This window comes from Brachypodium distachyon, chromosome 1 (assembly GCF_000005505.3).
Source record: "Brachypodium distachyon strain Bd21 chromosome 1, Brachypodium_distachyon_v3.0, whole genome shotgun sequence".
NCBI lineage: Eukaryota > Viridiplantae > Streptophyta > Magnoliopsida > Poales > Poaceae > Brachypodium > Brachypodium distachyon.
The window spans coordinates 5,495,519-5,518,199 of NC_016131.3; the positions used below are offsets into that span (position 1 = coordinate 5,495,519).

General features: G+C 46.8%; 3 protein-coding genes across 3 annotated transcripts; all 3 read right to left on the reverse strand.

Moving 5' to 3' along the window:
* Positions 1–5,730: 5,730 nt before the first annotated feature.
* LOC100831176 lies at positions 5,731–6,863 on the reverse strand. Its single transcript, XM_003559027.4, has 2 exons — positions 6,550–6,863; positions 5,731–6,436 (listed from the first exon to the last, which is right to left on the reverse strand). The coding sequence occupies exons 1-2, from the start codon at positions 6,629–6,631 to the stop codon at positions 6,234–6,236; spliced, it is 285 nt and encodes a 94-aa protein (XP_003559075.1). The 5' UTR covers positions 6,632–6,863; the 3' UTR covers positions 5,731–6,233.
* A 2,957-nt stretch (positions 6,864–9,820) lies between these two features.
* On the reverse strand, positions 9,821–12,292 carry LOC100824844 (peroxidase 35). The gene is made up of 4 exons (XM_003559013.4): positions 11,860–12,292; positions 11,532–11,732; positions 11,208–11,373; positions 9,821–10,506 (listed from the first exon to the last, which is right to left on the reverse strand). Exons 1-4 carry the CDS (start codon positions 12,070–12,072, stop codon positions 10,106–10,108), a joined length of 981 nt encoding a protein of 326 aa, XP_003559061.1. The 5' UTR covers positions 12,073–12,292; the 3' UTR covers positions 9,821–10,105.
* Positions 12,293–15,269: 2,977 nt separating this feature from the next.
* Positions 15,270–17,035, reverse strand: LOC100842998 (peroxidase 73). Its single transcript, XM_010231174.3, has 4 exons — positions 16,656–17,035; positions 16,316–16,510; positions 16,043–16,208; positions 15,270–15,925 (listed from the first exon to the last, which is right to left on the reverse strand). Exons 1-4 carry the CDS (start codon positions 16,869–16,871, stop codon positions 15,531–15,533), a joined length of 972 nt encoding a protein of 323 aa, XP_010229476.1. The 5' UTR covers positions 16,872–17,035; the 3' UTR covers positions 15,270–15,530.
* Positions 17,036–22,681: the final 5,646 nt, after the last annotated feature.

A 22,681-nucleotide genomic window follows, 5' to 3' on the forward strand; every position in this document is an offset into this window, starting at 1 on the left:
AACGACACCCCTACTGTAGCATCCCAAAAATTTCAAAACTCTCCATATGCATCGCATTTCATATGCAACATGTCATCCTTGCATTTAATCACTTTTAAAACCCCAAAGTTAATCCAGAAAACCCTTCTACAAAAGTGCTCTTATTTGAATTTGGGTTTTGTTCTTACTTTTGAATAATTGCATTTTAACCCATGAGGGTTTTGGCATAAAAAGGGATTTAATGCATATATAAAGCTATCCCATAATTTGGCTTTTGAGTTGGTTTTGAAAAAAAACAAATTATTTTGATAGTTTAAAGAGCCCTAAAAGCCACTTTATAGGCAAATGTATTTTTTAATATTTTATTTTGAGAAAATTCTTGTTCCAAAAGTTAGATCATATGGAAATATGATTTTATAAATTTTGTTGCATTTTATTTGGAGTGATTTGGAGCTTTGAATCAATTTTGAAGTTCAAAAACGGAAAATAGAAAAAGAAAAAGGAAAAAAGAAGAAGAGAAAACCAAGGCCGGCCCGGCCTAATGGGCCAAACCAGACCGGCCCGGCACCGAGCCGCTCGGCCGCTGACCCGCGCCCCCCCCCCCCCCTTCTTCTCCAACTGCCGCCCAGAGTCCACGCCACGCACTAGCCTGAAACCGCGCACGACGCCACCTCCGCCTTGATCGCGCACGCAGCTCCATAGCCAAAACCCCACGCGTCAGTTTGAAGCTCTCGGCCGCCTCTCTCTTTTCCCCAAACTCCCTCGCCCAATTTCTCTCGCTCCACACTTTAATTTCTCGCTGCAGTTCTTCACTGCCGCCGCCGTTTTTCTCGCCGTCACCGCAGCTCCGGTGAGCTCCCCACACCGCCGACCCCTTTCCCTCTCTCTCCTCTCCCGTGTGCACCCCGTGACGTGCTCGGTTTCTTTTTTTTGACAACCGCAGCGAAGCCGCGCCGCCGCCCGTGCTCACCGCCGCCGTCCGCCGTCCGCCGCTCCTCGCTCGTCCTAGCCGCCGCGTCCGAAGCCCCGAGGGACGCCTCTGGGACCGCATCGCCTAGCCACTTCTGTTCCGCCGCTTCCCGAGCCCCGCCGCCGCCGAAGACGTCGCCGCCCGACCGCCGGCCACCGCCTTCTCCTTCAGTCCCGACGAGCACGCGCCGCCCGGTGAGCATCTCCAAATCTCCACCGTTGATCTCAATCTAACGGCCAGCAATAAAACCGTAACGAACCGGTACCACCCAGTGAGAGCCTGCCACGTGTCCCATGTGTTTAAAATCTTTTTTCGGTCGAATTAAAATTGTAAATTTTGCAGAAAAGTCCTGGTTATTCAAACCATCATAACTTTTAAACCGTTTGTCCAAAAATTATGATCCGTACCTTTCTGGAATCCTCACAACATGTAGAATCTTTTGGCATAGTCCAATTTCAATTTTTAACAACTTTGCCAGAAGCAAATTACAGAATGATTGAATATGGTTTAAATTTCAAATGAATTATTTCGAAATAGTTTTGAACATGTTAGCTTGCTGTGAAATTATTTTAAGTTTGTTCTCTGTCCATTAGTTCTAGAGGATAAATTATTTTGTAAATGTTTTGCCACACAAAATTTAACTTTGCTCTATGTTTGACAAAAATCAAATAAGCTTTTAATTAAAGCCTATCTTTGTTTCATGCATAATAATTACCTCCGTATTATTGTATTAATCTGTCCAAATCTTTTGAGAAGCCTTTCAAAACAGAAACAAAACAAGTTACATTTAGAAGCAACCATCATGGCATATGTATCATAGCATGTTTTTGTATTGAATGACATGTTTATTGTGTGTGTACTTTCTTTTATTTTAGATTGTGTGAATTGTGAACCTTGTTTGTTGCGAAGAGTGCGAGAACTACCACAACTTTGGACAAGGCAAGTTCACTTTGATCATCTCCTAAATATTTTACTATGCAGTAGTTGTTTTATTAGGTGCATTCGGAATATTACTCGTACCTCTACGCTATCTATAAATGCCAGGTAGTATAGTTTACCCTTGCCATTATCTTGCTACCAAATTGCCATTGATTGTAGTTGAATGCTAGGCTATGGTAGTATTGTGAAATCATATGTGATGTGTAACATTGGCAAGTGTTTTAGATGAAACATTGATGTGGATACTTTGGATAATATGGATATTTAAGTGATGACATGTATCTTGTTTGGACTTAGTGCTTTGCTAGTGGTGTGCTGATCCATTAGTTTCTTATGTGAAAACATGGCGTGAGTTGTGTGAAACTTACCCTGAGTCAAGTCGTGGACTTGTGCTCGTACTGGTTATTTGTGTGTTCGCTTTCAGGTGTTGCCGGAGCTAGAAGAACGTGGTCGATGACGGGATCGAGAGACGAAGCTTGGGAAGCTGAGGTCGAGGATCAAGGTCATGCGGGACGTTCGTGCGAAGGAACAATGGAAGTGAAGGCTACGATGATCCGGAAGGGCACCGGTTTGTCGTATGTTGTTTATACCGGAGATGTACGGTATGGGAGATATTCGATACGTGATGGTCGAGTTTTGAAGACATCACAAGAAGAGTTGATGGCATGAAGTGACATCGAGGTGAAGATATGTAGGTCCAGCCGTGGCTGGATGAGAGCTGTTTAAAGATTAAACAGTACCGTCATTAAGATGGCGTCGGATGGAAAAGTGATCCACATGAAAGTTGTGCGCGTCGTCGAGACGAACAACTTTGATTTTGGAGTCATCTCAATCCGAGGTCGTATGCGGGCCCCACGGGCAAAATACTGACCGGGACAGAGGAGTCCGTGTTGGATTCGGATTCGGTTTAGGGTTGCGAATTTTCCCTTATAAATAGAGGGCATCCTAGCTAGGGTTTTAGCAAGGACGTGAGGGAACTCAAAGCTTTGGATCTAGATCAATTCTTGGAGAGTTCTTGGATGCATGGTTGCATCTTTTGTAATCGATCGACATCGTTGCAATAAAGAGATTCGTTGGCGGTTTCATCTCTGTTCTTCTCGGATCTTCGTGAAATCTTCGTGCTAGATCTTTCTAATACTTTGGTGCATGTTCATCACAAGTTCATAATACTTTGCTGCAGGTTTATCACGAGATCAAGAGAAGATTGCAATTAATTCATATTTCTTGTTATTCCTCGAAATTGGTTTTAGATTAATCCTCGTAACTTTCTGTCAGCTGTTACTATTTTGATCATATCTTTTGATTGGTAAGTCCGATTGAGCTGATTCTTGTTGCGTTGGTTAGATAAATTTAATACCTTTATTTTCCATACTTATACGTATTTTTTGGTTCATCCAATCAAAAGTTACGGCTGTTTTACTATCACGGACAGAAAGGTGATTTAGGGTTTGAACTTTCGGGAAAAGTTTTAATTTGCTTCCGCGCAATCATTCACCCCCCCTCTGATTGCCTATCTCGATCTCACAAGTATCGTGGGGGAAATTACTACATTATGTTATTGTTATGCCTTTGGCGATATGAAATGTTTTATTAGATGTAAGGCAAAACAATTAATTCAATGAATCGTCCTGGGTGGGCTGCTTTGAGGATTTTGAGGATTAGCGGCGTCAGGTCCATTTCTATGGGTCCTTTTGAGTCGACTTCCCGTGGATTCGGGAAGGGATCGTCCATGGACGTCTCTCCCGTGGATTCGGGGAGCGCCTACGTTACAAACATGGAATGCCACCTGGGGTAACCGAGACTGGACTAGTTTCCTATTTAGTAGCTTCTAGTACAACAACAATGCTATATGGGCTCTGGTGAGACAAGAGTAAGTTGTATGAACCTAGACCCGAGAGAATTGTACTGAGGTAGAATGTGTAGGGGGAGCGTGATTCTCTCGTGGTTTAGGGAATTACCTCTGAAAATCTCGTAATCGATGCCGTAGCTACTCTACCCTGAGGACAGTAAGGGGTTAACCCGTCGGTTTCTTGTGGGGAATGTGTACAAACTCTCGAGAGTGTCAAAATTAAGTACTTAGCCGTGTCCCCGGCAATGGAAAATTTGAGCAACTAGATGTGGAGCTGTAAGGAAAGTCTCACTCATTCTAATTTCTTAATAAAATGAAGGTTTGAACTTGGGTTTAGGAGCATTGATGTGTCTATTCAATGTCCTTAGTTTAATAGGAGCATGGGTGTGTCTACCCCATGTCCATTAGTGATAAAATTCTATTTGATTAAAAGATAAGATTAAACAACTAAGCTTTTATGCAAATAGCCTTGAACCCCACTTTACCACATTATGCATATACTTGCTAGGTTCTTATATAACTCATAGTGATCTTGCCAATACATTCAATGTATTGACCCTACTGGCTGCATCATTTAATGATGCAGGAAGCTCCGACGAAGAGTAAGAGTACGTTCTGCTTGTTTGGGTGACGGGCCTATATTCCAACACGCTCTCACCGTGGTGTTGTTGTAGCCCTTATATCTTTCGCTTTCCGTTGCAAAACAGTTGTTTTATTTCCAGCTAACTCATGGGGTTATGCGAGTTGTAAGTATTTTTTAAATTCTGAATGATGCGTTGTAATATTGAAACATTTTTTTTATGATATTACATCTTGAAACTATGTGTGCTAGTGAGTCGATCTAGGGACTAGCACTAAAGCACAGAGATCGAACCCGTGTACGAGCACGGTCGCTTCAGCTACTCGATGGGATTTTGAAGTTTTATTACTCCCGTAAATAGAGTAAAGCATCATCTGGGCTACTTGGTGGGCTGTACCGACAAGCGGGTCTGGTGCACTGATTGGGTCGTAAATAAAAGTGAAACATGTACTTTGCAAGGTTGCGAACTGGGCCAGTTGCAGTGGTGGCTAATGGGCCTGCACGATACGGTTTGTCACCTGTCATGGTTTCGAAGTTTTTTATTACTCCGGCAAATAGAGCAAATTGGACTATCAGTCCATAAACTTGATATGCAAAAAATGCTAAAATATTCAGTAGGTGAAAAGCAATTTAATGCACAAAGTTGCAAATTGGCATCTTGGTTCCCCAGACTTGGCAAGGCGGTGCAATATAAGTCTAAGGGTGTGTTTGAAACAGCTTCAATTCCATGGATTTGGTGAAGCTAGTCATTCATAACTTCACTTTTTGTGAAACCGAAACTTTGATTATTTTAAACATACAATTAAGACTACAAAACATCTGTCAAGTACCCACAGCTACAAATTCACTAAACATCTCCCAACATTCATAGCTCCGAGCTATGAATTACCAGCTACACCAAATCCGTGGAGCTATAGCTGTCCCAAACACACCCTAAATCACGGTGTTGTCCGGGACGTGTAACAGCTTACCTGGCCACCATGATACATTGTTCTTTTTAGCAAGTTTGACACACCAGATATTTGGCCAAACCCCCATTGAGATTTCCTTCTCCGCTCATGTGGTCCTTGAGGCAGATAGATACCGTGCTATTGATCGACGCCAATCGACCACAGGAGTGGAGGAGGAAAGCTCCAAGAGGGTTGGGACAAAAATCCAGTAGAACAAACTTGCTCCTACGTTAGGGTGTGGGAGTGGAGAGTCCAGCGATCGTCCGGACTGTATCATCATTCTTCAGTTTTGAGTTTGGCCCAAGAGGAGTCAGACTTGTCCCGGTATGCACATCTGGCTGCGGAGAATTGGGAGTTTCTTTCGCAAGGTAGAACGGTTTCTTTAGTAAAAGTGGATACATCGCAAAATTCTGCGAGTCTTACTCTTGCATACAAGATATGCCATTCTCCTGGGAAATTTTAGTGAGCACTTGCAATTGAACCCATCACCGAGCTGCAGGAGTTTATATATGAACTTCTGTGACAAATTTACATTTTTTCCAACACACTATCGTTCTTCACTCTTCGCCTGAGAAAAAGGCTATTGTTACCTGCCCGATCACGGGTGGTTCTGCACCGGTGTTTCCGGATCCAGCTACTGCTACGTATCCACACGCGATCGAAGCTTCCTACGGCTGCGCGAGGGAGCGGGACATGGGTCGAAGAAGATTGCTTTGCTGTAGGCAGCGGCACGTCCCCACTGTCCATATTTTCCGCGTTCACCTCCTCAACACGATCTCATCTGGATCCTGTTTTTGTGCATCATCATGATATCTAAAGAACCATCAGCTGGCTCCACCTCTGCACTTATTTGCACGACCCATGAGGGAGCCGATGATGTTTCTGTCTACACATGAACACATGGCCTCTCTGGTCTTGGTCTTAATTCTGACGACGCCCAATTTCCGCGTTCCGTTCATCAAGCGATCAGAACGCGCAGCAGTAGTAGGCGAACCGCCTCCACGCCGCCTTCTTCTTCCTGGCTTCGGCGGCCGCCGCGACGGCCGCTGCGGCGGCGGCCTCCTTCTCCGCCAATGGCACCGGAGAGCCCATCTCCCTCAGCATCTCCCACATGATGTGCACGTCGCGGTACTCGCACGTCCTCACTTCCTTTCTCAGCTTCCTCAGCCCTGCAGCGCAGGAGAACGGATCCATCAGAAACAAAGCCAAAAATCGAAGTTTCGATCGTATGGTGCAAGAGAAAGAGGACGAGCGATGAGCTAGAGTAGTTAATTGAACGTACCAGCTGCTCGCCGGAGGCCGAGGCGGGAGGCGATGACGAGCCAGACCTTCTTCGCCGGCATCGCAGATCGATCCATGCACATCTTGAATTCTCTTGATCGGACCGATCTGTTTAGGTGGGAAAAGAAGGGTGTTCTTCTCTTCTCCTCCTTTCCTCTAGCTCTACTCGATAGCAATCACTCACGCGCCGCCTAGCTATAGCTCTCGGGTGCCGCAGAGAAGCAAATCCCTTGATTGAATGGAAGCCGACGCAGCTGTTTTCTGTTTTGGCTGCGGCTTGTGGATCGAGTCGTGGGCAGTTTCGGCCGCGGCCGCGAGCTTTTTATAGCCGGAGCCCGGAGGCACGGGAGTCAGGAGGAGGAGCGGGGGACAAAAAGATGCGCGTGCGATCTCGATCGATCGGGCGCGGCGTCGCCATCTGTTTCTGACCCCGCCCGACCGGGGACGGGGGCGTGAGGTGGCCGCTGTCTGCACACTGTTCCACAGGTGTCCCCGGCTTGCGGCGCGCGCGGCTTCCGGGTCGGTTCCCTCGAGATCTGGGGCTCCCCGCGGGAGGCCGCCGCGTCACGGAGAGAGAAAAGGAAAGTCAAAGGTTGATTCCTATTTCGCCTTTTCCTTGCTGATTTCATCAGGGCCTCGAGGCCGGTGAGAGACGGTGTATCGTACGTTTAATACTCTACACATAGTGCAGGATCTCTTTCCTGATGCTGGATCACATGTTGCTCTTGTTTTATCTGGTAGCTGAGGCGTGACGGCGCTTGATTATGTAACCCGTACTTGTTGTTGTCAGTGCATATATTATGCTGATCGGAGTAAACCATTGGACCAGAAGTTCTACTGGAAGACCTACAGGCTACAGTGGCCGTTCGTTCGAGGGAACGTGCATGTGGCCAATGGAAATTCGACATGAATCACACGATGAAGTGTCCTCTGTAAAGACCGTCAAAAAATCTGTTGCCACAGGAAATAGTTCAAAATATTGGCGCTGCACAATCATCGCTTGTACTAGGCCCCTGCCAACTCAATTTATTAGATACGGAGTACACCGGTTTCGGTCCTCCACACGTCACAACGATAAGCCACCGGTTTAGACAATAATAATGGTCCATTTCTTCGCTTCCACGTACAACTCACCCATGCATGTTCAACTTCTCCAAGTGTTCGACCAGTAACCGAAAGTGCTTCCATCCAGAACTCGAACTTTACTGACTCCACTCGTGGAGAAAAATGCCCGAGGCCTCTAGTAATATGCCACACTGTGGGGGTGCCTTTAGTTAGTGCTCAACTTGCCCGGCCGTCGCGACATCGCCGACTCATGCTCCAACCACACATGTTGCTTCACTCTCCAGGCCGGGCCGCCTGCTTGCTTTTCCTTCACTTTGATGTACGGCAAAAGCACGGGACAAAGCTCCACAAGGGAGACGAAAGAAAGGGGCGGACAGCAAAGTAGCAAAGCCGGGTAGCTAGCTGAGACAGACGTTGCGAACTTGCGATCCGCCTAGACTAGAGTAAGTTTTGTTTTTTCTGGATTGTAGAGTAGTAACAAGTTTTTCTAGTGGACTTGAAAAAATATATTCGGTCTAGAAATTGCACATGCGGTTAGAAAATGGCTTTCTAAAAAGAGATTGCACCACTAAAACTGTTCCTGATAACGGCTTTATGTCTGAAGTGCCGTTTTCTTTTCCCTTTCTTAGTTTTACGTACGGGCTTTTTCTTGATGCCTCGTACCTCGTCAGTCCCTTTCGCGAGTGCGGTCGTACGGGCGGATATACAGTTGTCCAGTTGCTGCACACTTGCATGGGCCGATCGAGGGGGTCACGCTCAGGCGTCGCGGTCGCGACCGCCGATGTGAACGCACACATTTCGCCGCTGTTGCTGGCTTTCGTGCATGCACTGGGACGCAGGCTGTCACTCGCATCAAGTTAACAGTTGGGATCACGGTCGCATCTCTATCAGGGTAAAGTCCAAAAGCTTAGGCTGATTTTGATGAGTCCATGCATGTCCGTGTGTCGGCGTCAAGGCATCTTTTCCTGCGCGTGCTTGCTTCGGAAAAAGATTAGCTTCGTCTGAACAGTCATATGGCCACTGGCCACTGGGTATACTTGACTTCATCCATCCATGTAATGCGCTCACGGTTCTCCTGCTGGGAGAGTGACGTGCTACTGTTCTCCTGGACTGGCTAAAACGAGTTATTTCGTCCTACCACCACAAGTTTCATATCTGCAAATGGGCGCCAGATCGAATGAGCTTTGCGTGTCAGTGGCTGTCCACTGTCCACGGAAGCACGCAACAGGAGATGAATGGGAATGTGCTGTATTTTCCATTTTGGCAACGAGTTGCACGGGACTCGGCAATAAGCGCTCGGAGTTCTTCTGATCGAATGCACTAGTAAAGTATCCGTTGAACACGTTTGCGTGTGGGCGTGCGGGCATGTAGATATCCCTGGAGTAATGAATCTACATTTGCGTGTGGGCAAGCCAGTTTGTTTAGAGGTTCAGAACACTCACCAGATGATCCCTGGAGTAACGAATCTACATTTTCAATCATTAAACGGCCGTTAGGATTAGCTGTTGTGATGAGGCAGCCAGTTTAGAGGTTCAGAACAAGCATTTATTGGTGCTGGCGATCGACTTCATTCGCCTGATTAGTTATCCAACTGCGCGAACTGTTTGGCGCGCCCACCGAATTGGAGAAAAACGTGCTTTGTTTGTTCCTTTTGTTGAACACCGGAGTATCTCAGCCGGCCACCGTGTTCTTTTGGTCCTTACATTCTGTTCTTTTGGTTGCCTGCGCCATTGCGCAGCAGTCACCTTATATTAATCCAAGTATAATACTACCATAAGTAGTGTATGGTAATTAACGTGAATGTCATATCAAAGGCATCATAATTTAATTTGTATGTCGAAACTAATGACAGAAGGATTGATGTTACTGCAGCTTTAGAAGTCGTTAATGGGTTTAGAAAATGCGTTGCTTTCCGCGTCCCGTCCAGCTAAGATTGGAGTTCACTTGTTGGAGTTGAGTACGGCACGGTTTATTCCCCACGAGAGTCATTTTCTTATGAAGAGTGTGCAACTGTGCACAGCTTGTCTCTCATTCTCCCTGTCTGGATAAGGACTTGTGCTGCAACACGCGTGTATTCTTCTTCTTCTTTTGTTACTGTTGACAGGATCGATGACCCGTGCGTCCAACCACCGTATCCATTTTCTTTAAGAGATGGTTTGCCTCCGACTTCATTGGCCATACCAAAACTCTCCGAATCGACCAATGCATAAGAAAACATACGAATGATTCTTCCTCCAATATTAAACACACACACAATGAATACATTTGGCTAGGTAAGTAATAAAATGCCCAACAAACTCCAGAACAAATGCCGAACAGCCTCACATTAACCTCCTGATCGATTAGAACTAAAACATTTTGTTCTGAAAAAGCTAACTGTATATAACTTCAGCACCACCCAAAAGTGGCCCAACTAACTATGAACAATTGATGATATCTCCACGCATCGATCCCATCTAGCAGTATCAAGATTGAAGATTCAGACATCAAATTCAAGAGTTGAAGACGGCGCAGTCGCGGCGTATGTTGCCCAGGGACGGGTCGGTCTTGACCCCGACGCGGCCGAGGTTGGTCATGGCGGCGACGAAGGCGGCCTGGAAGTCGGAGCTGTTGGCCGCCCAGGCGTCGACGGTGGGGCGGGACCGGGTGTCGGAGTAGAGCACCTGGTCGGAGGTGAAGAGGCCCATCCCTTTCTGCAGGTTGACGAAGTACTGGTTGTCGAAGACTTTCGGGGTCACCGGGTCGATGGACAGCGCCACGTTCGGGTCCACGTCCGCCGGGCACGCCGCCTGCAGCTGCGACGCGTACCCGGAGTCCATCGTCGGGTCCTGGGACGCCGTCTGGATCCGCCCCGCGAACGTGCCGCAGTGCGCGAACCCCACCGTGTGCGCCGCTGCAATGAAGAAACACAAGTGTTGTTTTTTCCTGAGTCAATCGAGATTTGAATCGAAGGCACGGACAGGCGTAGTAACTACAGTACTCCAGTACCATTAACATTTGATGTTTCTGTGCTGTCAAAAAAAACATTTGATTTTTCGGAGCAGAACTAGCTTTAAAGATCCATGGGACTGAACCTAGGACAGAATTTGCAGTTTCCTTAGAGTGAGAGTGCTGATTTGGCAGGCCCATAGTTTGTGGAATGATGGGCCGAAATTAGGGAGTTGGACTCTTCCCCGGTTGCGAACTGGCAGGGTGCGATTATGGCAAAGGATATGCTACAAAAATAACACACGGCTGATCTTTCTTTCACGTGCAAGCAAGGCTGTACTAGTCTCCATGGTTTGACTCCTTTCAGATCTACCGACCAGCTACTCACACTCCACTATCAGGTTCGGTGTACTGGAACCTAAATAAACTCAGACTGCTGTTAATCAAGGCGAGATACGACAGTTTTTACTGCTACCAACAAACCTCTTGAGCCGCACACGAAATGCTTCATTAATCGCACCGTTAGGGCCCTTTGCTAGACAAATGTACTTTGTCAGACAAACAAAGCACATGGGGTTGCACGACAGAACGACTAGTACAGCAGCTAAAGCAGCGTAATTTGGGGCGGCGGTTAGTGCAGTAAAAACCTCTTTAATAATTGCTTACCAGAGAGGGCAATCATGTCAGTCTGCGACAGGTTGTTCGCGGTGAACATGGCGTTCAGCTGGTCCAGGTCGAACGACGGCGGCGGCAGGTTCCCGTCGACGTTGCTCGCCAGCGAGCTCAGCCCGTCCAGCCTCCCGAGTTCCACGGCGTACGCCGGGCCACCGGCCTGCAGAAAAAAAAAACCCGAAAAAGACGCACAGTTTTCAGAGACTTTAGCTGCAGATATGTCCTCAAAAGCCCGGAAACTTTTGGTAGATCTCGAAAAATAAAGTGGGCGTGTGTCCACTCCAGGCAGGCTCCAGGAGGCGGAGTCCAGCTACATACCAATGCGATGACATCCCGGGTGGCCATGGTGAGGATGTCCGCGCAGGAGACCTGGTTGGTGCACTGCGGCACGGCGTCGACGGCCGCCTTGGCCTTGATGACCGTGTCGAAGCCGTCGCCGGCCAGCGAGAGGTTCGCCGAGTGGTCCTTCTCCGCCGTGTTGTTCCCCGACGACACCACGATGACGGACGCGTCACAGCCCTGCATTTCACGGCCGGTACAGTTCGTCAGAGGCAATCAACTGACACACGCAGAAATCGACCAAATGTCCAAATGTATACGCGCCTCCCTGAGGCAGGGGAAAGGGGGAAGAGGAAAAGGAACGGACCTGGACGAAGCAGTCGTGGAAGAAGAGGCGGACGGTGGCGCCGACGGCGACGGGCGTGTCGTTGACCTTCTTGGCCACGGCGTCGCGCACGATGCTCTCCACGCCGGGGCAGACGGCGTCGTAGTAGTTCTGCCGGAGCTGCGCCGCGCATCGCGGCGTCCCGGCGGACGCCAGCACCAGGAGCGCCGCCAGGAGCCTAATCCCCGCGCCCATGCCGTCCCTCTAGCTACCTACCTAAGCTCTCCCGACGCCTTCTGCGTCGAATCGAAGCTAGTGCGGCTGGCTTATGACAGTGTCTAGCGCGGCGAGCTAGTGATGACGCGGAGGCCGTTGGATGTCGCTGAGAGAGCTTGAGAGGAGGCTGTGCGGCTGGAGTATTAATTACGATCGAGACATCGAGTGATGTGGAAGCCACGCTTTCTCGGAGTGCGTGGGTGGCTAGTGAGTGAGTTGTTGTGCGCGGTCGACGGCGGCGCGCGCTTGGAGATCCGTGCGCGCGGCGGTGGGTGCCTCGCCAAGAGGGATCTAGAAGCCGCGCGCGACGCCCACGTGGACACATGCTTCTGTCTGTCTGTCCGTCCGTCCATCATCCGGGGCGCGGCTCGTGCTCTGGACGGACGGGACTCGCGCGCCTGCTCACGGACGGACATAACTCTGCGGCTGGACGCTTGCACTGCAAACATGTGTGGGATTGCAACCTCCACATGGCGCGGTTGGTGCGCTCCTGGCTCCTTGCATCCGCCCCTCTGCGCCCACGATTTTTCTTTCTTCCGGGGTGGGTCTGCACTGCACTCTGCTGCCATGACTCCAACGGCACGAATGACTACGCTCTGACTGGTGCAAACGGTGTTACTGACGCAATGTGATTTTGGGAGGCACTCTAATCTGACCCTCCTGCCGTTTTCGTGCTGTCTTTGCGGGGCTCCGGTCCTTGATCTGAAACCCAAAAGGGTCTGGAAATGGGGTTTGCCGAAACAAGACTGGGATGCAGGGAAAAGCAAGGCGTAGCACGCAATGTATGCGCGCACGACCAAATCGAGTACGGGGTGTCCTGAAACAACCCGTGACGTCGCTCCTTCCTGCACGTTTCGTTAGCACGTAGAAGATAAGGGTCTCTGCCTGCCTGGAAAGGCGAACCCGGCCGAAACGAGCTGTTTTTGTTTGTCCATTCCCAGAGCAGGTTTTATGATTGGAGACGTCTTTGAGGCGAGCACCACCTAATGCTATAGTAGTACGGAGTACTACGGCCAGAACCGAAAGAGGTGTCATTTATGTGCGTGCCTTTTAGCATTTTCACAGCGAAGGCGGCACCTGAAAGCTTGTGTTCAGTTGGTGTTGGTCCCTGCCGCTCGCCACCAATGATTTGTAGCTAATCGGAGCTTGGATTGCACCTTCCATCCATGGACATGTCAGGTGCTTCCGTCTAATTATCCGGCTATTTTGATTGTGCAGTACAATGGAGCGTTTAATTAGCAGTGTTGTTAGGTTTCAAGTGCAACGGTCGATGGAATGGAAAATGACATGCCGTTTGAACTGCTTTACTGAGACCTGAGAGTGATGTGGACGCACTAATCCCATAACGGTTCAATGTAGCGGCCGGTCCTTTCTTTCTCCGTCTTTCGTAAGAGGCCCCGCAAATCTCTCCCTCGTAGATGGCCCGGCCCATGGCTTTAAACACGGCCCTCTTTTAGCACGACGCCCTGGGTCCTGACAGAATAAAAAGGCTTTGGCTCAGAAAGAAGACAAAGAAAAAGGAACCAATTCCGAGTTCAGATAGTTCAGTGAGTAGGAAAAGCAATCTGCTTCAGATCTTCAATTGAGTGAGATATCATATGGATGCCCAATTCCTAGTCGTCACGCGATGTGGCCTGGGCTGGGAACTTATCCAAGACGAGATAAGGTAATGAAATCAAATGCACGAGTGAGCTAAATAATGAAATGGAGGCGACTTCGATGGTTCAGTTGGAACCGTCGAATTCCGCGGTGGTTGCAGGGTCCCTAGCATGGGCGGCAAAAGAGTTCAGAGTTCACAAAACTTGCCCGGTCGGGGCGTCATGTTTGCCACGGCACCGTAGGTTTACACGCGTTGTTGCAACTCTAGACGACGCGTGCGTTTACGAAAACGTCTCCTCGTTTGGGGCTTCTTCGTGTACTGAAAAACCTTCTCGTAGTTTGTAGACTTCTTTTCTTTTGTAAACTACTCTCTTCGTTTCTAAATTTTTGTCACTGTAGTTCAAATTTGTACTAAAACAACGACAAAAATTTAGGGACGGAGAGAATAGTTCGTAGACTTGCAGACCTCGTTGGTCACGTCAACTGGTGTGTGCTGGTTTCAGCTCTCCGTATTTGCAACTGGCAAGGTTTTCAAGACTTGGCAATTTCTTTGATTTTTTTCTCGTGGGAAGAAGAACCTGAACTTGCGCTGTTCAGCATGCACAAAGATTTTTTTTAGGAGTAAGCATGCACGAAGTTACCGAGAAGAATACAATGATGTGTTCAGTTTTTGTCTTTTCCATGTGTTTGGTAAACTTAATTTGTAGAAGAAATTGATCGGAATTTTTCACCCCAGTCACACTATCAGGCTGTACATATCATGACGAGCCGTGTCTTATGTCGAAGTGACGCCCAATAATTGATCGTGACGATTGAATGACTCAGACTCCGGCCAGTAATTCCTAGGGTGGGAGGGCATTGGTAGCGAAGAATACTGTGACCGCACAGGACCTCCTACGAGGGATGTTGTGACGAGCAAGGCCTTTTTTTGATCAATAGAATTTTCAAGGGAAAATGGAGTGTTGCAGTTCTAAGAGAAAATATATTACACATGCCTTTTAGATCATAGTTCACATCAAATGAATTTTATAGCTTCATGTTATGGTGAAACTAAGCACAAAGTTTAACCGCGTTTTTTTTTGTTGTTGTTAGAGTTTTGTCTCTTTATCCGATTAAGTAGCATCTAATTTTAAAGTTCATGACTTTTTCTCTCAGTAGCTATCAAATCCAAGCAATTGTTGTGCTTTTATCCACGTAGCATTCAATATGTCAGGTCACTAATTTTAGAACTCATGAGTTTTTGTTTGTAGCAATCAATCCCTAACAATTCATGTGTTTTTTTAGAAGAGTAGGGGCCACAGCCGCCGTTCCCAAATTTCATTGAAACCGGACACAACGTTTGAAACAACAGTTCCGACAAAACATCTCGCGACTTTTATGTATTCAATATGTCAGGTTGTCTCGTCATAAGGTTTTCAATAGGAGTATGTGATTTTATGGTACGTAACTTTTTAAGCAAACCTTTAAAAGAATGGTTTCCATGTGGTTTAACCTATTTGCACCAAATAATTTCCTCAAATACCTATGTCCTTGTCCGGCGGTCACAAGTGATCTCATAGGCACACAACAAACTGACATAGTAGTAGCACTCATGTGCCCCCATTACGTACATTTTGGTGGAGCTTTATTTATTTACTCGATCGAATCCAACTTATGTGCATCACTCGCACATTCACGAGCAACGAATAAAACAACATAAATCACGCATGTACAGTTCACAAACCACGCAGAACCAGAAAACCGAACGAAATCTCTGTGTCGCACACAAACAACACATTTTTGGGCACACAGGCACCTACGCATCGGCCGGTCCCTTTCACGATACGACATATCATCAATCAGTTGAAGACGTCGCACTGCTTGCGTATGTTGCCCTGCCTGCCGGACTTGACCCCGACGCGGCCGAGCTTGACGATGGCGTCGACGAAGGCCTTGCTGAAGGCGGCGTCGCTGGCGGCCCACGAGTCCACCATGGGCCGCGTGCGGTTGTCGGTGTAGAGCAGCTGGTCGGAGCCCAGCAGGCCGCCGCCGTCCTGCAGGTTCCGGAAGTACTGGTTGTCGAACCGCGCCGGGCTGGCCTGGTCCATGAACACCGTCGGGTCCGACGACCGGTCGAACGGGCACCGGCTCCGCAGGAACGCCGCGTACTTCGGGTTCAGCGTCGGGTCCGGCGGGCTGCTGTACGCCCGGCTCGCGAACTTTCCGCAGTGCGCCAGGCCCACCGTGTGCGCCGCTGCACACGGATATATATATATACAGCACGTAAATGGCGGTTATAAAGTGTTCGTTTAATTAATTACAACTGCATGTCGGGTGTGTCAGGTTCAGAAGAAGAAGAAGTGTGTGTCACCTGAGAGGGCGACCAGGTGCGACATGGTGAGCCCGTGGGCTCTGAAGATGGCGATCAGCTGGTTCATGCTGTGGTTCGGGTTCGGCAGCTTGCCTGCCACGCTTCTGGCGCTGGAGCTCAGCCCGTCCAGCCTGCCCAGCTCCACCTCGTAGAAGGGCCCGCCGCTCTGCACGACACGACACGACACAAGACAAACTAGGCTCGTCAGTCTCAGGCACAGCACAGATTAGAAAAGAGAAAATGCAGAGAAGTGAGTACTCGATCAGTGTGTACCAGGACGATGGCGTCTCGCGTGGCGAGGGCGAGGATGTCGGCGCAGGAGACCTGGTCGGGGCACGCGGCCTCCACGGCGGCCTTGGCGCCCCGCACCGTGTCGTAGCCTTCGAACGCCAGGGACTTGTTGTCGTCGGCGTCCATCTCCGTCGGGTTGCCCGGCGTCGACTGGATCAGCACCGATGCGTCGCAGCCCTGCATGATCGATCATCACCCAAATCGATCAAACAGTATAATACACTAATACTTCAACAATAATCGGTGTGTTTCAACGTCTCACATAAAGTAAGATTTGATTGGTGTTGATTAATTACTGTGCGGTGTGCAGCAAGAAACGTACTTCGACGAAGCAGTCGTGGAAGAAGAGGCGGATGGTGGAGCCGATGGTCCGGATGGTGGCGTCCCTCTTCTGCCTCACCACGCCGCTCACGATGCTCGCCACGCCGGGGCACGTCCTGTTGTAGTAGTCCGGCGTCAGGGCGGAATCGCTCAGCCGCGCGGAGAGGGCGAAGACAAGCAGCAGCACAAGAACCATGAACCACGACGATCTAGCCATCTTGCTCTAGTGTCTCAAGCTAATCGTTGTGTGTAGGTAGCCAGTAGTGCAGAAATGGAAGGGCATGTATACACATATATATGCAAAAGGGGTAGTACCTTGATTTGATTACATATGGGTAGTTAAGGTGACAGGTGCTCAAGGTGTGATACATAAGATTTTGTTAAGCCGTGGAAGAAAGGGAGAAGAGTTGACAATTTTAGATCAACTGGGATTTTTTTGGTGTTATATACATGTCCCTGTTTTCTAATTGAAGGACTGGTTCTTGATCTATGCATAGGATGTTTCAGGAATTTTGTTTGTCTTCATGGTGACGATGTTTGAATGCACTGTTGGCGCTTACATCACGCGAGGAATACTGTGCGCTAGCTGATTGGTACTCGATCTTTAAGAAATTGAAGTGTCTGTCTGTATGTGGTCAGGCTGCTTGCTTCTCCATCACATATCCATGAACAGGGTGAGAATGCACAAGTTAATTCTCAGTTGCCACTGCCTCAATTCCAAAAGCCAAGTGGACCGTAGTGAAAACTACGCGTTTTACTGTGAACTTTGTTGACAACATGTATACAGGCTTGCTTGGCCGTTAAAACACGTATATACAAGGCTTGCTGAATGGTTAATTAATCAGATTAACATAGTATTAGGTGATGCTGGTATGTTCTTTTCACATGTATGCTCATGTATACACATATGCGGATATGCCAGCTAGCATGATGCTATACTGTTGTGATCAGCACTGCTTGTTCAACCAAGATTACTCCGTTGTTGCATCATTGTCAATAAAATAGCTCTGTGGCAAACCTCCAAGTATTAATAAGATTCACTAGAAGGATGACTTTTGACAATATAGATACGGGATAGATGATTTAAAGTTTTAAATCCCTGCAAGAAAAAATCATAGATGATTTAAAACACTCCTTGTGTTATGTGTTTAATCATGAATTACAATTTATTGAACTCTTTTTTTTTGCAGGTACAATTTATTGAACTCTGTATGGATTATTTTTCCTTTTGAACCTGGGCCATCTTTTTATTGAACTCTGGAAACTATATCTTTCCTTCACAGGCCATATGGATCTTTTTCCCTTTTGCCCTCCAAATATTAAGAGTGCACTCACCTTGGCATTAATATGCCATCGTACTTTTTCATATACCAACAATTGTTTGACCATGTTCTTCCAGGATGACGCCAAGGACACTCAACCTACGTCGGCTTTAAATTGTAGGTGCAATTTACTTTCAATGACTACATCCAAAATATAATATAAGACCCCTTCCAAAAGAAATATACTACCGTAATATATAAGCCAAGTAGCTAGCTAGCAAATCAGCAAATGGGGTTATTTTGTACTCCACTACCCTTCAGATCAAGATGTAAGAATTTGGGTTGTCAGAAACAATAAGATGTAAGAATTGGATTCAATGTCAGTAGCTCAGCATAGATGACACGCCAAACGTTACAAGCGTTGAAAATTAATGATCTTATGAATCCATATAACCAACCACTTCCATTAGAATAAATGTATATTTTGATAATTAAGCGTCTTTGAGTTGATTGGATCTCCAAAATAATAATTTTCGGGGTGATTTGTGAAAAGATTTCAACAAATTATAGGCAATTTACAATACACTCTGAACATCAAAAAGAAAGAAGGTTAATTCTTAATAAAAATGACACGCTTCCGGACGTGTTGGGGAAAAAAGAAGGTTAATTATAAGCACTTCATTTTCAGATGTGAAGTACTCATTCCTTGAGGAAACATGAAAATAAAAACTAATATAACTCCGCATGCACTGAACTAAGAAACACAGGAATTGAAATGTTAAACATTCTTACCAAACCACGCGGCCACCAAGTTTGTCCAACAGATGCTAAAATCTCTAGCATGTCCACTGGCCCGTTCCAACTTTTTTTTTGACAGAACATAAGCAAGGCTTATATATAAACATACATATATAGTCAAAGGGGTGGCTGTTCCTCAGTTGATTTAGAAATGATTATTTCCCAGTTGACAAATATGGTCATCTGATGAAGATTTTCGCATTTCTTTGCACTTGCATAAATCTCAATGGTAAGTTGGATTGCTATTAGCGTCGACTCAGAAATAGTTATTTTCCAGTCATCTGAGAAATTGCAAACCGTATGGTTATTCTAGGTTCTACTCTACCGACATGTAATAGCAAAACCTATTTATATCTAGGACTGAGGATTTTTATGAAGTTTTATAGGAAGTCACAGCAGTTGAAAATTTCTAATTTCTTAGTTTAAAAAGTTTTGAATTATCGGATCACATTCTTTCCAAAATTAGTTAAAAATTCTTAAGTTGTAGTTGAAAGTCTTGGTTTTGCGTTGTGAACCTTTGAAATTTAGTTGAAAGGTTTGAGATGTCTATGCAAAAATTTCCTGAACTTAGTTAAAAATTTATTTTATTTTTTAGAAGTTTTTATAATTTTAAACTTTTGTCGGAATTAGGGTAAATTGTTCCAAAAACCGTTTTGGAGGAGGATGAAAGGGGTGTTAGTATCATAACATCGATTAGCACGAGTTGGTATGGGTGGAGGGTGAGCCCCAACGGAGACACCTGAAATAATTTGAGAGCATTCATTGTAATTGAGAGAGAGAGACGAAAAACCATTTCCACTTTTCAGTAATATGCATATAAATTGTTCGACATATGTTTATTGTTAACATGGTTCACCTAATCATACATGAACAAGCCAAATTTTAACACCTGAACAATCAGGACAACGAATTCCAAGTTTGCAACACATAGACATAGCTAGTGTGGTGAATCCAGCATTCCTGTAGCTCGCACGAAATATCATTCGGCGTTTGAATTTTTCTACATGCTGTAAAGGGGCATAGTGATAGTAGCACTCCAGCCGTTTAATTTCAGCCGAGGAAGTCTGAACTCTGAAACTTAAAATGGCGTCGCGCATGGACCACAACTCCAAGCCAAGAGACACAGCCATGCGTATCCCTTTGCGATGTCAAGATCATCTCGGCCTTTGGGGCTCCATGCTTTCGTGTGCGCTTTCCTCAAAGAGGGGCAGCGCAAGGGCCCATGCATGAACAAACTCTGCTGCCTGTGGGCTCTTCTCCTTGATGATCAAAGTGAACCAAGCAAGCCAGCCACCCGTCGTCTGCGTCCGTCCGGTGCTGCGCTTTGCGAGGAGAGGGCTACAAGACGCATGTTCCGATCCGTGGTGCTTTTGCTGGCTTAGCTTTTTATCCTTTATGGTCATTGTGTATATATAGGCCCTTTTCAAGACTGCATATGTGTATCATTGTGCATGTTAGACCATGTATGTTGGTAGGGCTAGCTCACTGATCCAAAATGTGCTTTCGGCTTGACATGTACTGCTGTTTGTCATGCTGCTGAACTTGATAAGGCTTGAAGGGTGATCCATACATGTTCGCGGTTAGAACAACCATGCCAGGCTATTAGGTCACAATCAAAACCAGGCCAAGTCGGCACCCAAATCACTGAAACAGAGACCAAACACATACGTTTTTACAAGTTCTTTATCTTTTTTTTGGGTTGAGAACATAGGCCTTGCCTCCGGTTTCATTAAAGTAAACCAAATGTCGTACAAGAGAACGTTATTTACAAGTTTGAGAACGAAAAATATACTGCAACGAAAAATGGAGCCTAAAATGTCTAAAAATTATTAGGAAGATTGAAAAACACAGGAAGTCTGACAGTACAACATCATTTCATGGATCAGACTAGCTCGTCACCAAAAGTTAATCTACCAGCCAGTAATTAAGAAACTATTTGTTCTTGCCCTGGCTCCTGGCCATCTCCATGATGATCCCTAACGGCACGAGCATGATGGCTTGGCACAAGACACGAGTGGAATGTTAGGGTTTTACGAGGCATGATGAGGTCAGGAGCCACAGGATGGAGCTTGTGGAGGTCAGACGCGGTGATTGTTTAACAAAGCCAGGGACTTTTGGGGAATCCATGTGCTTTTGGGGAAAGTTCAGCACTGAATTTAAGTACCTAGGCTTAGCCTCTGGATTGCTGCCAAGCATGCATCGCTCTCATCATTCCTGCCGTTTCACCCAGTTACAAAAGAAACTAGCGCTTGAAATTATCCTAATCATCCTTTGTTGAAGCTACTGCAGCAATTTGTTGCCCCGTATGGATTATTCATCATGCAGATCACAGTGATGCACGCTGAGTTCAGCAGTAACTATGGAAAAGCTAGAAGCTTTGGTGCCCGTTTGGCTGTTATGCAAAGGATTGCTGGGAAAGGAGGGCACGCAGAAGCAGGACAATGGCTTTCTCCCCTTTCCACAAACTTTCTGCTGTTTTTGCTTCTTTTGATTCCTCCTTTAAGCTTGTCAACCTTCCATTTCCCTTCTACAGTTATTCCACTCAAAACTTTGCTTGCGCCATGGATCTTAGGACGTGTACAATGGGGTGACGTCAGCTTTTTCTTAGCGATGCCACATAGGATAAAATCTGACGTGAAAGAGAGAGAAATGAAGAAAAGGAACAAGTCTTCTCTTAATTAAGAGATGATCTCTTCATAAGAATGATAAGGGAAAGATAAGGCAAATTTCCCATTGTACTGGATTTTGTCTTTTCTAGCATTTATTTAGTTAATTTTATTCATCTAAGCATTAATTTTAACATATAACACCAAGAGATAACCCATTGTACAATATGTTTTGTTGTCTTTTCTAATTGACGTGGAATGCCTAAGATAAGACGGTCTTATCAACCATTATACATGGCCTTATATGCAGCAATGGAGAATGCTCATGTATTTTCTCATGTGCGCCGGTATATTTTTGAATTTAGAATTAGACTACGTCAATTCCGACACAAGACCTGGCATAATACTACCTCCGTTTCCTAAATATAAAATGTTTAGGATAAAACCGCAATAAACAAAGGTTGAACGGTTTAGATTGTGAAAAATGAAACAGTTGATAAGAGCATCTCTAACAGATCCCTTAAAACACACGGCCCTTAAATTATATGGTTACCGGAAAAATGCCCCGACTACAGACCGTATTTATTTTACGGGCCACCGTAAATCGGTACTTACGCACGCCATATGCAGGGCACGAGGGTCGATTTACAGGGCATGCTCCTGATTTTCTCCACCACCTCCTCCCGTTCTGTCGCGGCCTCGTCCTACCAAATCCGCCACAACAAGGAATCCACCTCTGCCCACTAGATCCGACAAGATGTACCCCCTGAACAGGTCTATCAGAGCGGGACGCGGCCGGTAGGTCGATCTTCCTCTTGGTGCGCTTGACGGCCTCCACTGCCCTGTCTGGTCTGGTCGGAGGGCCCGTCGAAATGCGGCACCCTCGCCCGGTCTTGTTGGGCCAATCTCGAGAAGACCTGTCGCCGCGTCTTCGAGAGGGAGCTTGCCGCCCACTAGCCGAAGCCAGAGCCGGAGAGCTCCTAGACCGCCGCCCGCTGACGCGACGCACCGTCAACACACCGACTTCGCTGACGAAGAGTCGAAGAGGAGCGTTTGGTCCCGGTCTCCATCCGGATGTCTGCAGGAGATCATTGCTGGAGGTTCGACGACGAGGAGCTCGCGTGGGGCGTTCGCGAGTCTAAGAGGATCTCCAATGGGATCCCCCAAAAATCTCTCCCAAATGTCCTCTTTTTGTCCGTTTGGGGGAGCAAGTGGACATGTGTCTGTCCGGTGTCCGTCCTCATCACCCAATGGCGTCCCCCAAACGGACATCTACGTGGACTTTTTTTGCATTTTCTGCTATTTGCACACAATACACATGCATACTTTGGGTAAATTCTGAAGTTTTCTGAACTCAACTG

What these genes read in the sequence shown, in the direction of transcription:
- LOC100831176 (XM_003559027.4), bottom strand. Translation starts at nt 6,631, where the DNA reads ATGTGCATGGATCGATCTGCGATGCCGGCGAAGAAGGTCTGGCTCGTC. An exon ending in CGGCCTCCGGCGAGCAGCTG is followed by an intron (nt 6,437 to 6,549) that starts GTACGTTCAATT and finishes CCTGCGCTGCAG; the next exon opens with GGCTGAGGAAGCTGAGAAAG.
- LOC100824844 (XM_003559013.4), bottom strand. Translation starts at nt 12,072, where the DNA reads ATGGGCGCGGGGATTAGGCTCCTGGCGGCGCTCCTGGTGCTGGCGTCC. An exon ending in TCCACGACTGCTTCGTCCAG is followed by an intron (nt 11,733 to 11,859) that starts GTCCGTTCCTTT and finishes CGTGAAATGCAG; the next exon opens with GGCTGTGACGCGTCCGTCAT. An exon ending in TGACATGATTGCCCTCTCTG is followed by an intron (nt 10,507 to 11,207) that starts GTAAGCAATTAT and finishes TCTTCATTGCAG; the next exon opens with CGGCGCACACGGTGGGGTTC.
- LOC100842998 (XM_010231174.3), bottom strand. Translation starts at nt 16,871, where the DNA reads ATGGCTAGATCGTCGTGGTTCATGGTTCTTGTGCTGCTGCTTGTCTTC. An exon ending in CGCGAGACGCCATCGTCCTG is followed by an intron (nt 16,209 to 16,315) that starts GTACACACTGAT and finishes CGTGTCGTGCAG; the next exon opens with AGCGGCGGGCCCTTCTACGA. An exon ending in GCACCTGGTCGCCCTCTCAG is followed by an intron (nt 15,926 to 16,042) that starts GTGACACACACT and finishes ATCCGTGTGCAG; the next exon opens with CGGCGCACACGGTGGGCCTG.